This window comes from Cnephaeus nilssonii, assembly GCF_951640355.1.
Source record: "Cnephaeus nilssonii genome assembly, chromosome: 11".
NCBI classification, from domain to species: Eukaryota; Metazoa; Chordata; class Mammalia; order Chiroptera; family Vespertilionidae; genus Cnephaeus; species Cnephaeus nilssonii.
In genome coordinates this window covers 6,421,112-6,436,053 of record NC_137082.1, presented here as the reverse complement: position 1 = coordinate 6,436,053, position 14,942 = coordinate 6,421,112, and the positions used below count along the sequence as shown (strand labels likewise).

Genomic DNA, 14,942 nt, shown 5'->3' with positions numbered 1-14,942 from the left:
AGCTTCCACCGGCGGGCGAATCCTCATTAGACGCCCTCAGACCCTCCTTTCTGGCATTCAGGCTGGCGTTTAAATTTGCTTGCAGGGCTCTCTGGGTTTTCTGCTTACCCCACCAGATTTTAAGCGCCTCGGGGGCAAGACCCAGTCCTGCTTTGCTCGCTGCTGTTGTAGCCCAGCACCTAGCAAACAGCACAGCCCACAGGCTGTCAAATCGACGCTGAACGGAGGTGCTGGTGTCTTCAGAGTATTCTTACCAGCAAGGAGGTTTCTGGTGGCACTTTCTGTAGCTTGTGTTAGTAAAGGGGAAGAATGAATGTGTTTCCCACTTACTCAGTGTCTCCAGAAATGGATTTGCCTCCAATTCCCTAGGGCCTCAGCCCACTGCCCACCCTGAGCCCACTGATCACAGACATGGGCCTGCCTGTGTAATCATTACCCCCAGGAGACCCCCAGTACAAGCTGCCGGTTGTCTGGGGTTCTCCTCGGCCATTTCGGGCCATGCCTTCCCCAGGGCCAGCTCCTTCATCGGTCCATGTCCAGAGGAACCAAGAGGACACAAACAGCTGGGGAAGAAAGCCAGTCTCGGGTTTACTTGAACCGACTCTTGTTCCCTTGCTTACAATTCCAGGGCTTGGCCCCAGAATTTCCGGAAACTGGAGACCATCATTCCCTTCCACCTCCCAAGGGACGAGAGGTGAGTCAGCTGGAGATGGCAGTGCTGGGACAGACCTGCCGTGACACAGAGGCCTCTGGGGGCCCCGGGAAAGCCAGGCCTGTGGGAGCACTCCCTGGCTCTGAGACGCGGAATCCCAGGCTGCTGGGCAGCTGGGCGCGGCCTGCGGTGGAGGTGGGCGGTGGTGCCGAGGACAGGACTCATCTCCCAGACGCTCCCTGGTGCCCCACTTCCTCCTCCTCCAGCTCCCGACCAAAATAGAAGGAGGTAAACTCGCCTCTTCACGCACATTCAAGGAATAAACAAACCAACACAAGCACAGTTATCCTGCTGGGTCATCTTTCCTACCCTTTTTTTTTTTTTAAAGAACCACAGGCTGTTTTAAGATTCCAAACCAGAGGCAGAGCAGTGGAGTGTGCGGGCAGACGGGGCGAGGAAATGAACTTCACAGAGGAGCCTGCAGACAGAAGCGTGGGTCGCGATGACCGGATTCCAGGTTTCCAAGAGCAAAGGACAGAGCAGAGCAACTCGATGCAGAGTGACAGGGTGTCTAAGAGCCGTTCTGACTGGGGGCCCCTAACCCCAAGAGTGGCGGCAAGGAAGGGGGGCTGAGGACACGGCCCACTCAGTGAACTGTGCCAGGTGCCACGCGTGCCTCAGGCCACTGACCAGGCGGACACTCATCTTCCACCACATTTCGGGGACCGCTGGGAACATATCGTGAGTGAAGGACTTGAATGCTAGTACTTTGTCTGAGAAGTGACCCCAAGAACCACCAGACAGAGGCAGGGCTGGAAAAAAGACAAAACAGGACGCTGTGGGTATCGGGGCTCACACCACGGGCCCCCTCTGCCGCATGGCACAGCTCAGCGGGCTGCCGCCCGGGACGCGAGGACGGTGCTGGAGGAGGGACAGCTTCCTGCACAGCGCAGGACCTCCCGGGTGACCTGTGCGTGGGGCCTGCGGAAGCCTCAGCGATGAGGCGAAGTGGGTCCCTCTGTGCTCAGGAATCACGACTCCGGGCCTCACAGATCCCTCCCTTAGGGGTCCAGGGCCCATGCTTGGGTAACATCCCGGGGGCTCCTCTGTCTCACTCAGCCCATATGCAAAGCTCACTCCCACTCCCCCGGCCTCCCTCCCACTCCCCCGGCCTCCCTCCCACTCCCCCGCCTCCGTCCCACTCCCCCGGCCTCCGTCCCACTCCCCCGGCCTCACTCCCACTCCCCCGGCCTCACTCCCACTCCCCCGGCCTCCCTCCCACTCCCCCGGCCTCCCTCCCACTCCCCCGGCCTCCGTCCCACTCCCCCGGCCTCCGTCCCACTCCCCCGGCCTCCCTCCCACTCCCCCGGCCTCACTCCCACTCCCCCGGCCTCCCTCCCACTCCCCCGGCCTCCCTCCCACTCCCCCGGCCTCCCTCCCACTCCCCCGGCCTCTCTCCCATTCCCCCGGCCTCCGTCCCACTCCCCCGGCCTCCCTCCCACTCCCCCGGCCTCCGTCCCACTCCCCCGGCCTCCCTCCCACTCCCCCGGCCTCCCTCCCACTCCCCCGGCCTCCCTCCCACTCCCCCGGCCTCCGTCCCACTCCCCCGGCCTCCGTCCCACTCCCCCGGCCTCCCTCCCACTCCCCTGAACTGTGGGCCTCACCTCAGAAACAAAGGTCGAGCCCACATGCAACTCACAACATTGAGGGGGGAGAGAAGCCTCCTGTGGGCCCAAGCATCTTCTCTAAGGAGCCCCAACCAGACGCCGAGGCAGAGCCAGAGAAAAGATCCTGTCCCTCTAAAGGCACTTACATCCAGGATCCACTCAAGAAGCCCACCGCCCCCACCACAGGACCCGCAGGAGCCCGCGAGCAGGTGCAGGGCTGGGCAGAGCGCTGGTGTAGCAGGTGAAGAGCGGTGAGCAGTCCAACAGGAAGAGGACTGGAAGGTGAACCTGGTCAGGGCCAGCAGCCTCCTCTGGGGGAAGTGCAGCATCTCAATTCTCCCACCTGGCTCCCCGGGGCCACCCCACTCCACCTGTGAGCATCCAGGGATGCACACCCCTTCCTCCACCCAGTGCTTCTCAACCAGGGGCGAGTCTGCCCGCAGGGGACATCTGACAATGTCTGGATACATCGTGAGTTGTCAAAGCTGGCCGTTACCTTGTGGGTGGAGGCCAGGGATGCTGCTAACCACCCTACAGGGCACGGGACGGCCCCACCAGAACGATCTGCCCCAAATGTCGGGACCCCTGCTTAAATGCTGGTGGGTGGGGAGGGATACACACGTCGGCTCCTTGACTCCTGGCTGGGGGGAGGGGTGCAACTCTGTCTCCAGCCGCTGCAGGAGGAGGGGGCCTACAGCACCCCCCGGGGACTCAGTGCGGCGTGGCCCCCTTGCCTGGCTGCCTGCCTCTCCTGGCCCACTTCCCCATGCTCTGACCTTATCTGGAAACATTTCCTAATCGTTCAGTTTCACACACAATCCTCGCCCCAGGGTCATCTTCGGGGAAACCCGACCTGAGACCAGCAACGTCACACAACTAGCAGCACTGCCTCGTGCAGTGGAGCTCATTAGGGCTCAGGCCGGGTCCAGGTTTGGCAGGAAGGAGTGCTGCAATCCATTAGCAATGCCTGCCTCGGGCCCCAGATGGGCTGTGAGGGCTTGCGTGCTGGAATGCGGGCCAGGTGTCAGCTTTCCGCCTGCCATCCTTGGATGGGCAAAATGGAAAGCCCTGGGTATTGTGGAGGGGGCTCCCTAGAGGGCTGGCGGGAGGGAGACAAAGGAAGCAGGTGTTTGGAAGAGCCTGGAGCATTTGCCCTGAGGCCTACTTCTGCCCTGAACATGAAATAACCGAGGACTTCCTCAACCAGTCCTCAGCCGTGGTTGACTCTTGTAAAACATGACCTCCTGGTGAGCCTGCACCCCCACCCGTACTGAGTCCATAGTCCGGCAGGCACTTTCCTTCCCAGCTACAGATGACCGCTCATGACCAAATTGAAAAATATTAATTCTCTTTGTCTCCTGCCAAAAAGGCTAAAGCAATTACAGGCCCTGATATGAAACACAGATGTTAATACATTTGGAAAAATAGGCTCCTATAGGCGAGCAGAGATCCAAGTATGAAGTGCTTTTGGAAGTAAAGCCCCAGATCAAGTTATACGGCCAGCCCTCGAGACCGACGCCAGCTCCCACGTCCATTCCGGGGCCGGGAACCCGGGGCCACGCACACACAGCAAGTCCTTTCAGACCAGCACCAGCCTTGGGCGCCCACTAGCACGCCGGCTCTCAATAATGTAATATAATTATAATCACAGGGAAAGTGCCCTGAGATCGAAAAGTCGTATAATTACAGGCAGTTTTCACTTTTTGGAAATTGGGCTCAGATGCTGGAGAACAAGGCACTCTCGGGTTTCAGCTCGGGATGAGAGAACACTAGGAAGTTTGCTGGGATGGACCGGCGGCCGGGCTGGAGGTGCGGGGAGGGCGAGAGGCGGGGGGGCCGAGCCCTCCTGGGCCGGCACTCGCTGAGCCAATGGGTATGTGCTGTGCATGTCCCACGCCCGGCACCGCGCTGCGCATAGAAGCGCCTCCGTGCAGATGGCCTGTCAAGTCAGGAAGCCCACGCCCGAGAAGGCCGGCTCCTCTCACCCATTCATGCCCATGTGTTTTGCTCAGTGCCTACGGCATGCCGGGCTCTAGGGACAAAAGATGCCTTGGCACCGCTGGGACCAGCAGGGCAGGTCTTTTGTCTTCTCTGCCTCCGGTTCCTGGGGTGGAAAACACATTTCCCCACGTCACGGGTCCTGGATTGCCATGGAGGGAAAGGAAAATGTATGCCCCCAGCCCGGGGAGATAAGCAGAAGGGACGGGGGTAAGGGCTGGCTCCCTTTCCTTGGACCCCTAGCGTGGCGCTGTGCCCACGGCCTGGTGTGGGTGGGTGAAGGTGCCTCCCGCGGGGCTGTGAGGGGAAGGACTAGTAAGCGCTCACTACAGTCACCTTTGTCACCCTCGGTGCTCCCGGGGGCAGCCCTCCCTTCTCCCAGTTAAGGGAGGCATTGCCCAAAAAGAGGGGGCAAAGGTTACATGGCGAATTTGGGAGGCGACAGCCAAATCGATTGAGAGGTAAAGGAGCAGCCCCTCCCACAAGGCAGGTCTGCCAGGGGACCACCTGGCCCATCACAGTTAGTGTCAAATCCCCATGGAGGGGTGGGGACAGAACTGACACAGAGGAAGTGACTCGGAGATGCTCCTCGGGGTCATCCAGTTCTCTCCTCTCCCAGAAAGACATCCGGCCCCCCATCCGTTCCCTGTGGGGAGTCCCAGCTGCCCCTCCCCAGCATGTCCACCACTCCCGAGAAGGGAGGCGGGACAGGCGTCTCCACCCCCATCAGAGGGGTATGGTGACTCTCCCGAGGCCCCTCAGATCCTCAAAGGGACAGAGCTGAGCAGGAGACAAGCCCACGCTGGGGCGTTTTAAAAATCCTCAGTGCCTCAGTGCCAAGGTGACGCCAGGACCATGACATCAGAATTCTAAAGGTGGGGCCCCAGCACCCCAGGTTTTATCTATTACCTGGTTTTGAATTCGACCTCTAGGGAGGGTCACCTGCCTGCTCTGTGCCCGTGACCTCGTCCACAAAATGGGAGAAAGCAAACTTCTCAAGGTGACTGTGAGAATGAGACCTCGCGTACCACCTGTCCCGAGCCAGCCTGATCCATGGAGAACACTCAACAAATGAGGTGTGTCCCCACTGACTCCGCCCACCTCATAGTCTCTCTGAGAAGCCAGGTTTGGGGTGGACGATGGAAGGAAATGAAAGGTACAAAGATCAAAAAACCCACCGAGGCCCACCAGATGGCCTCGGGCCGCAGGACAGGGGGCCGGGGGCCAGTTGGCTCCAGGATGCGGAGGACAAGCCGGCTGCCGTGACCAGCACCGACGGGACTGGCACAGCGTCTCCATCTCTGCCAGGCAGGGCCACAGACACAGGCTTCTCCCAGAGCGCGGCCCCTGGACAGCTGGGAGGACCCCACGGGGAACCCGAAGAGGTGAATGGCCCTGGTCTCCTGCTCGAGCCGCGCAGAGCTGGGGTCGGGAGCGCGCCTAGAGAAAGGTGACGAGGCAGAGTGCCGAGGCTCCCTGACCAGGCTGCTCCTGGCCGTGCTCCCCAGCTGCTCCTGGCCGTGCTCCCCTCTGACCTCCGCACGGGCCGTGGGGCCGGGCAGCCGACTGCTCCCACCTTGCCCTGACCAGGCTACTGGGGAGCTGAACCGGAAACTCCTGAGCAAGTGGCTCCAAACCCGAGCTCACGCCCTGGGGCTGAGGTGTAGTGGTGAGAGCGGAAGCCAGGAGACACGGAACCAGGCACGTAGGCCTTCAGGAGCAGCAAGAAGGCTCCAGAAGCTTCTGGAAGCCTCCAGCGCCAGAGCCCGCAGGGATCTGCACCCTCAGCCAGCTACTTTCCTGTGCCATCCAGGCTCAGGGCCTGGACCTCGCTTGGGGCTCAGTCCTGTGGGAGAAAAACAGTCGCCTTTAAGACATCAGGCAAGAGGCCACCGAGAGGCTGTATCAGGAGGAATCGCTCTGCCTCCATCCTGCGGGCATTGACGGCTCCCAGAGGAGAGAAGAGGGCTCTTAGCCACCTGCCCACAGCCCTGCCACACAGGAAATCACGGTGCCCAGCCCCTCGCCAGCCTCTGCAAGTCCTGGCTGTAAAAGCCCACGAGGCTCGTGTGTGGCCAAGGCTGAGACCACAGCTTGGATGCGCTGCCGCCCTGTCCGAGCCCCAGGCAAGGACATCAATACAAGCAGGAAGCACCGTGTCGCTGTCTCGGCCAAGACTGTGAGCCCAGAATCTAAGACCCGAGTTTCAGTCCAACTCTGCCACTTCCTCGCTGCCCGACCTCAGGCGAGTTACTTCCCTCTCTGAGCAGTCTCTCCCCTGCGAATGGGGAAGACGAGTCTCCGTAGGATCATGTACAAGGTACACAACCACGGTGAGTGTCCGGCACGACAAATGATGACAAACCCGGAGCAGGCGTACATGTGCTCTGGAGGGTGACTGTGCCCCTGCCCAGAGGTGCTCATGGCGACTGAAGTCAGAAAAAGTCAGTCTTGTTACCAGCCCTTCACCCTACCCAGCCCGATGAAACCCGGAGGATGAGGCCTGCCACCCTGGGGGGCAGGGACTGCAATGCTCACCAGCACTCACACAACTCCTCCTTGGACTTCATCAAAAGGACATCCCTGGGGGAGGTCAGAAATGCAGAGGCACGCGTGCGCCCCAGCCAGCGGACCCTGAACTGCATTTTCACCTGGTCCCCGGGAGCCGTGCAGCTGAGCTGCGCTGTTCAAGGGCAAGGATGCCACTGGGCCGGGGTCAGGGGGCCACATCCTTCTCGGAGGAAAAGCTGAGACCCGAGGCAGGTGCACGAGTGCCTGGAGAGGTGGGGGCACTGCCGAGGGCACGGTGGCACCTCCACCTGTGGGGAGCTGAGTGCTGGGGAGCCCTGGGGAGGACGCTGGGGGGCACAGGGCTTGCCTCCTTCCTCATTGCCTGGGGGCTGCCTGGGCTGAAGGGAGCTGGCAAGCCGCCCTCTCCAGCCCATTGCAGGGACAGCTCCCTCTTCCTCAGAGTGACTCAGGCTTGGCCCTGGAGACCACACTGAGGTCACCCTCCTGGTAGCCAAAGTCCCTGAGACGGACCAAGGGGCATTTTCATCCAGCTGCCAACATCATGCAGACCTGGGCAGTGACTAGCGCCCTTTGAACGGGTTCTGTTGCCCTGACCGGCCTGCACCCCCTCCTCCCCCAAGATCACACAGAGCACCCACATCCCCTACAGACAGAGCAGCCCTTCAAAGAGTAAGCCTGAGGGGGGTGGGGGGGGATGGGAAATGCTCAGTCTAGTTTCCACGAGTGAAACCTGTTGTGAACTAGTGCAACCCCCCACCCAAACACCCTCACCTTTAGCTGGAACTGGACTCTGAGCCAACGGGGCTCTAGCGGGTCGGGCCCTGGACTTGGGGGTCCAGAAAAGGAGGGCAAGACTCAGATGCCCTGGCCCCCACTGCTCCCAGCAGGTGGAGCCAAGGCCACGGACCCAGACCTGCCTCTCAGCCCCCTAGGCCAGCAGCCTGCCAGGGGCGGCCCAGCGTGCCTCTCCAGCTGTCGGGCCCCGCTGCAAGCAGGCCCGAGGCCCGTGGAAGGCCTCCAGCTTGGCTCGTTATCAGAACTTAATCTGGGTTCCGCGAGATCAAGAGGCCTTGGTGGAAAGTGGCTGTCACAAGGGGAGAGACGCCGAGGCCGAGGCCGACCCAAGCCAGCTAATCTCCGGCACCCCGGGGCTTTCCTGGAGCTCAGGCCGAGGCTGGCCAGAGAGCCAGATGTCCCGGCTCCGCACAGCTGGGCGGCCGGCAGCATTGAGGCCGCGGCTCCTTAGAAGGAGCAGGCTGGCCACACAGCAGGGCAGCAGGGTAGGGTCCTCTCAGGGAATCAGATCAGCCACAGGCCTTCAGCCTAAAGAAAACGCCTGGCCCCAGATGGAGGAAATGCAAACCAGGGCCCCACCCCCGCACCAGCTCAGGCTTGTATCCCCATGAAGACTGAACAACTCGGAGATTTAGCAGAGGGGAAAGCAGTGCCACAGCCACACCTGGAGCTCGGCACTTTCCTAAGCAGGCTCTGCAGTCCCTCCGATGACGGTGAGGGGGAGGGTGGTGGGAGATGGTGGTGGTGGTGACAGTGATGGTGATGATGGTGGTGATGGTGATGGTGATGACGATGGTGATGGTGATGATACTAATATTAATAAAACTTTGCTGCACGTTTACTATGTTATAAGTAAGCATGGTAACCTCCTTTATCCTCACCACAACTCTGAGAGGTAAATGCTATCATGGTCCCCATTGTATCGAGGAGGAAACAAGCTCCCAGGGGTGACGCCTCCCAAGACCACACTGGTATACAGTGTTGGGATTCAAATCCACACTCTTAAAGCTGGTTATCCCACCTGGGGGATTACATAATAGGATTGTTTTGCTTCTGCATTAACTTCTGGAGAATGAGAGACTAGATTCCTTCTTTCCGGTGCAGAAAGGAAATTTAGAAATCTCAAGAGAGCAGCCCCTTCCTCCCCTCCCACGGCCTCTCACTCCTCCGCCTGCCCTCCTTCATACTCTGCACCTGTCACATCCCTTCCTCTGCTCCACCGTGAGCTGCTGGAGAGCAGAGACTTGGGTCTGCTGACTTCCGCCTGCACACGGCACACGGCACACGGCACACAGCACACGGCCGGTGCTCAAACATTCGCTGGCATGGGACTTGGCCTCCCAGCAAGCCACAAGCCCTCAGAGGCAGGAACCCAAAGCTAGGCTGGGCGTCCCCAGAGATCACCTGTGGCCAAGCTGCTTGTCGGGGGCAACCTGGTACACCTGCCCTGGCTGCCTGCCAGGGAGCCTCGGACAGCTGCCCCATCCGTCCCTCTCCCAAGCACAGTGACTCAGGCCCTCTCCTCTCCCCGGGGCCTTCCACCCACCCCGGGGTCTCAGCAGGGTCGAGGAGGCAGCCACCTCAAACCACGCTGGGACCACAGTGCCAGCAGGTTGCCACAGGCAGAAAGGCGAGCAGCTGCCGGCAGCCTTTGCACCGGTGGGCCCACGGAGTGCTCCTGACGGAGAGCCTCTCGGCACCTGCCTCACCCCCAGTTAGTGCGTCTTCATGAGAAAAGTCAAGCGTGTGCTTGTTCAAGAGCCTGGGAGGCCTGTCAGAGAACAGAGCAAACACATGCCACCCGAGAAGGAACTCAGTGCTGCTTCTTGTGCCTGGGCCTGGAGCCAGGGCACGGCCGACCAGGGGTAACAGGGGCACCTGAGTACTTCAGGGAGACTCAGGTGACTGCCCAGGCTGTCTGCCGCCTCCCCGGCACCACGCCCACGTCCGCACCATAGGGCACTGCGTTCGAATGGGGGCTCTAAAATGCAAACTTAATCCACACTGAGATACCACTGGTCACCATCAGACTGACAAAGATCAAACAGTTTAATAAGAGACCATGTTGGTGAGAATAGGGGGAAACAGGCCTTCCCTATGTGGCTTCTGGGAATATAAACGGATACAGCCTCCTTAGACAGCAATTAAAACCCATTAGGGTTCCTGTGTGTGGGCTCCTTTAGGGGGCTGGTGTGTGTATGAAACCCATTAGGGTCCCTGTGTGGGAGCCCCCTTAGAGGACTGGTGTGTGTATGAAATGAGGTAAGGAGTACAAGACATCAGAAACATCAAGAACAGCTCGGTTTCCTCAGAAGACTACCTCCAAAATGGAGATGCTTGGCAAACGAGGTGGTAACGGTCCCTAAGTCCCTGATGTGATAACAGCCCCCATTCCAACTGAAGATGCTTGACTGCCCATCGAAGGAGCTGCCCACCCACCCTCCTTCCACTGATTACCAAGGAACAGTATGCGGGGAGGCCGATAAAAGTCTGAGACCTGAGACACCCAGAAACGCAGCCAGCGGGTAGTATGCGACCCAGGCTCGGCACCTTGGGGCTGCAGAGTGGACTTGCAAGACGTCCCAGCCATTCTCACCTCCCAGAAGAGCTTGAAACTAAAGGGTCCCAAAAATTAAAGTCTTTCAACACCAGCGTTCGGTTCCTAGCCTCCCGAACATTGGAAGGCTGAGAGTTCTCTGCCTGTTTATTTTGGGTTTGGGGGTTTCTGTCCCCTAAGGTGATTATAAATGGCCACTTTGGTTGGTCACCTGACATCATGTGCTGCGTTTCAGAGTGACAAGTGGGAAGAGGGGTAGACCTTCAAAAACGTTTCTTCCTCTTCTCCGTTCCCCCACCTTCCATGCCCCTAAACACAGGCCAGACCCATACCACCCCTAAATACCCACTTGGGGTCTCACAACCTCAGGCTCACTGGCCATCCCCTATTCCTAACAGGATTCTTGGATGGTGATAGTTTTAAGAAACAGTGACATGAAAACAAAACAAAAAAACATACACCCTCTTTAAAAAAGATATCCAGTCCAGGGCCTGCACATGGTGGAAGCAGCCTGGACTGACCCTGCGCGACCGGACCCCACCCTCTGGCTGCCACCGCTTCCTCTGTGGCTGGAGGGAGCTCGGCGTCCCTCCCAGGCGTCAGCACAGCACCCACCTGCCCAAGTGCTCCTGCAGCACCTGGTACACGCTGATCCGAAACGTCTGGTTGTCGAAGCGCTCCCGGATGTAGTCCTTGTAGATCCGGAATTCGGCTGCAGTCACGGCTTCCCCTTCCGGGATCTTGGAGAGATCAAACCGGAACTCTCGATGGTGGTAGCGCGGGTGGAAAAACTCTTTGTCGTGTTCCACTGGGAAGGGAAAAACACACAGCGGCACCGACCGCTCATTAGTGACTGGCTGCACGCTCCTGGCTCAGAGGCCAAGCATCTGGCCTAAGCTAGAGGCAGGCGTGCCCATGGCTAGCGACCCCCGCGGGTAATGGCTCAGCCCCGCGACCTGCTGCAGGCTAACGCGCCCCCCCTTGGGAAGCCAGGGCAGTGACTCTGCATCCACCTGCTGGGAAGAGGTGGGCAGTGAGCACAGCTGTCCTGGCAGCCCTGGAAGGCTCCGGTCCCGGAGAGCAGGTCTGGGTTTGAATCCAGGCTCAGCGGCTAACTAGCTCAATGGCCTGGACAAAGTTCCCCATACCTTTAGTTTCTCCATCTAAGAAACGGGGAGAATGATCCTCTCTCTCTTGTTGTGGTCAGAGGTAAGTTATCGATTTCACATAAGCAGCTTAACCTCTGGTAGGGCTAGACCCCTGTGAGCTGTGATTAGTCAACATCGACCTCGCCCTGCCTCTCCGGGTCCCTCCGCACCAGGTGCTCCGCGGCTGCAGGTGAGAATCACGGTGGGAGCTTTGAAAACACAGCGGAGCCCTGGCCCACGGCTGGGCTGGTAAACGTTTCCTAACAGGCCCTCTGGGACCCCGTCTGTAGCGTTGGCCAATTTCCATCTCGCAGAGCTCGGCTTCCCCGGTGGGGCGGGGAGATGGCGCGCTGGCTCCAGCAGCCGCTGCTCTCTCCTCTCTGACCCAGCCGCAGGTGCCACTGGGGAAGGGGTTCAGAACCCGGTACTTGGTAAAGCGCCCAGACGTTTTTTCATAGCAGCCAGGTTTTCAACCGCAGACAGCCTTCTAAGAGGCGGCATGGCCGGGGGCTGTGGAAAAGGACTTCAGGGCAAAATAAAGTGAAGGACCTCAGCGCTTCTCCCGGACACGGGAGTGAGACCCGACCAGGAGAGCATGCCCCCTTCGCCGGGATAGACACCGAGATGGGCGAAAGCCCAAGGCCTGGTCTTGGGGGTGCACCTGCGGTTCCTGCGGGCCCTGCATCCTCTGGACCAAGAGGAGCAGGGGTGGAGCTGGGAGGAACAAGCTCGGGAAGATGCAGAACGGCCGGGCAGGCCAGGCTCCGGAGGATGTGCAGCATCTGCCATCTCCGGGGACAGTCCCGTGCACTTCCCGTAGGGGCGGGGACAGCTTGGCCAGAGGAGAGAAGCATGGCCAGCGCGCTGCAGCCCAGTGGGCCCGAGCTCCCGGCGGGCTAGGGCTGCCGCAGCTAAGGACGGGCTGCTTGATGAAGGAGGCACGCGGCACCAGCAGCCCAGGTCTCCATTGAGAAGACACTGCGGTGAGGCAGGGGCACTGGGGAATGAGCCACCCCTCGGGCTGCTCCCTCCTGGGCTGAGGGGGCAGGTGATACCTTGGGGCAGGGGATTCCGGCCAGGCACAGAGTGGCCCCGCGTCTGGACCGCAGCCTCTGGAACCCCGGGCTCCATGGGAGAGCTGGCCAGAGGGAAGGGCTCTCCAGAACCGACGGCAGCTGTCCTCACACACCCCACTTCACACCCACGGGAGCAGCTCTCTTCTACCCGGCTCAGTGGTTGAGCATGGCCCTATGAGGTCACGGTTCGATTCCCAGTCAGGGCACAGGCCTGGGTTGTGGGCTCGATCCCCTGTAGGGGGTGTGCAGAAGGCAGCCAATCAATAATTGTCTCTCATCATTGATGTTTCCATCTCTCTCTCCCTCTCCCTTCCTCTCTAAAATCAGGACAAATTAAAAAAAAAAAAAAAAGACATGGCCATGGGGACTCCGATCTATGAAGGCGGAGAGGGAGGGAGGGGTCTTTTGTGGCAGCTTCCAGGAAGCTTCGGGAGCCTCAGGAGGGGACCAGGGCGTGGGGATTGGGGGGCATGGCAAGCAGCCCCCACTCTGTCACTGTGGAAATGCCCTGGGCCAGTCCTCTCACCCCGCACGCTCATGCACCCCTGCACGTGGGTAGGAGATGCACCTGACACCCACGGGGTGTTGAGTTGCCTGTCCAGAGTCAGAGCCGGGACTCAGAGCCAGGTGCACCCTAACCGAGCCTTGGCCACGCATCTCCGTGGCAGTGCTGACAGCTGGGCAGGGAGCTGCTCTGCGGGTGTGTCAGAACCTTTTCATCGGGTTGCAGCGCAGTCTGTACGCCGACCAGATGTGTGCAGCTCGGCGGGTCCCAACGCGAACCCACCCAAGGAAGCGTCTCCCGGATCAAGAAACAGACGTGGCCAGCGCCCCTCCTCTCCCCCGTCCAGCCACAGGTGAGCTGTGCTGGTGGTTGAACCTTCTAGCAGGGGTAACACGGTACCTTCTCCTGCGCCTGGCTCCTCCCCTCCCCAGGTTACCGTGACTCATCCTCAGCGCTGTGGACGCTCACGCACCCTCAGTGCTGTGAGCAGCCCACAGCCTGACTGGCCCATGCCATGTCCCTTCTAGTTCACGGCGCCCGGGGATCTGCAACCCGGGCTCTGAGAGCAGTGCTGCCAGGAGCCTTCGGCACCTGCATTTGGGCGAGTCTGGGTGGCACACAGGAAGTGGACCGTGCGTGCTCAGCTTTGTGACACTGCCACGCTGTTCTCCCAGAGTGCCGTGCCTGAGCGTTCCTCAGGGCCCGGAGGAGCAGCAGCCTGGCTAGGAAGTGACGGGCAGAGGCTGGGGACACGGGCGGCCTCCTCGGTGCTTTTCTGCAGGGGCTGGGAAGGGGGGTGAGGCAACACCCCCTGGAGCGAATCCTGTGCCCCCAGTGAGCAGTCAGGTGCATCCACACAGCCCCCACCCTGGGCCCCTGTGAGGGAGCCCCCAGGGAACGCACCCCACAGTGCCCCAGGCGCCCCGTCCGAAGTCAAAGACCGTCCCTTAACTGAATGGGAGGGACACCACGGTCATCCTCTTGCCGGACCTCCGTGAGCAGCATGCGACACCGGGCCCTTCCTGCCTCCTGAACCTTGCCTTCCTGTGGCTCCCTGCTGTGGCCGCTCAGGTGCCCCCACCCCAGCACTCTGGCCACTCCTGGAAACCGCCCTCAGACATTCCCCATTCCGAGAGTTAACGTGGCGCTGCGGAATATCAGGACAGCATTCCACAGGCCAGACCCCGCCCCCATGCTGACAGATGGCACAGATAAAGCCTCCGCTTCCAGCGGCCTCCCCCCTCTGAAGGCTAGAAAGGTCCGCGGTGTGGCGACCTTCAGCAGAGGAGCCCAGCACGATGCCCGGAACAGTCAGACTCCAACCCCGCCCCCCCCCCCCCCCCCCTGCGCGCCGTTTCCCTGCTCCCAGTGCCGGGATAGGCCACACCCCCAACAGCTCCTATCAGCAGGCAGTGACCAACGGAGCAGAGAAGGGGGGTTTGGGAGCCCTGGTCAGTTTACAGTAACGATGGATGAAGAACCCAGAAGTGGACAAGAGAAAGCAGTTTACGAGACTTGCTCTGTGATGGTCTCACACAGAGGAGCCTGTGCCAAGCTGATGGACCCCGTGAGGCGGGATGGATCTCCATTTTACAGATGAGGAAACTGAGGCTCAGGGAGTCAAGTAATTTGCCCAAGGTCACAAGTTAGGTGAGTGGCTGAACTCCAAAATCCACACTCTTGACCTTTACATTCTCTGGAGCCAGGGGGCCTGCGTTCCCATCTCAGCTGTGCCCCTTGCCAGCTGCGTGGCTAAGCCAGCTTATTACCCTCTGTGTGTGCCCCCTTCCTCCAGGGTCATAATAATGACCCTTTCTCACACCGCTGTTGGGAGGCCATGGGGCCGGCACTCACAACAGAGCCCGGCAATGTGTGCCGGCCGTTGTTACAGAGCCTCTACACAGTGAGCTGGGAGAAGAATGTGAGTGCAGAAGACGCAGTGCGTGTGCGGGTATTTACATAGTTCAGCCAAGATAACTTTATCTGGGGGAAAAGTGCAACAGAGCAAACAA

The 14,942-nt window shown here is 60.2% G+C and overlaps 1 protein-coding gene across 1 annotated transcript in view; it reads right to left on the bottom strand.

Annotated features, from left to right (window-relative positions):
- The window catches only part of BMP7 (bone morphogenetic protein 7), a 77,047-nt gene that overhangs the window by 35,195 nt on the left and 26,910 nt on the right, over positions 1 to 14,942 (bottom strand). The window contains exon 2 of the mRNA XM_079784387.1: positions 10,817 to 11,009. Within this exon, the coding sequence (XP_079640513.1) occupies positions 10,817 to 11,009 (193 nt within the window). The remainder of the gene's footprint in view (positions 1 to 10,816; positions 11,010 to 14,942) is intronic.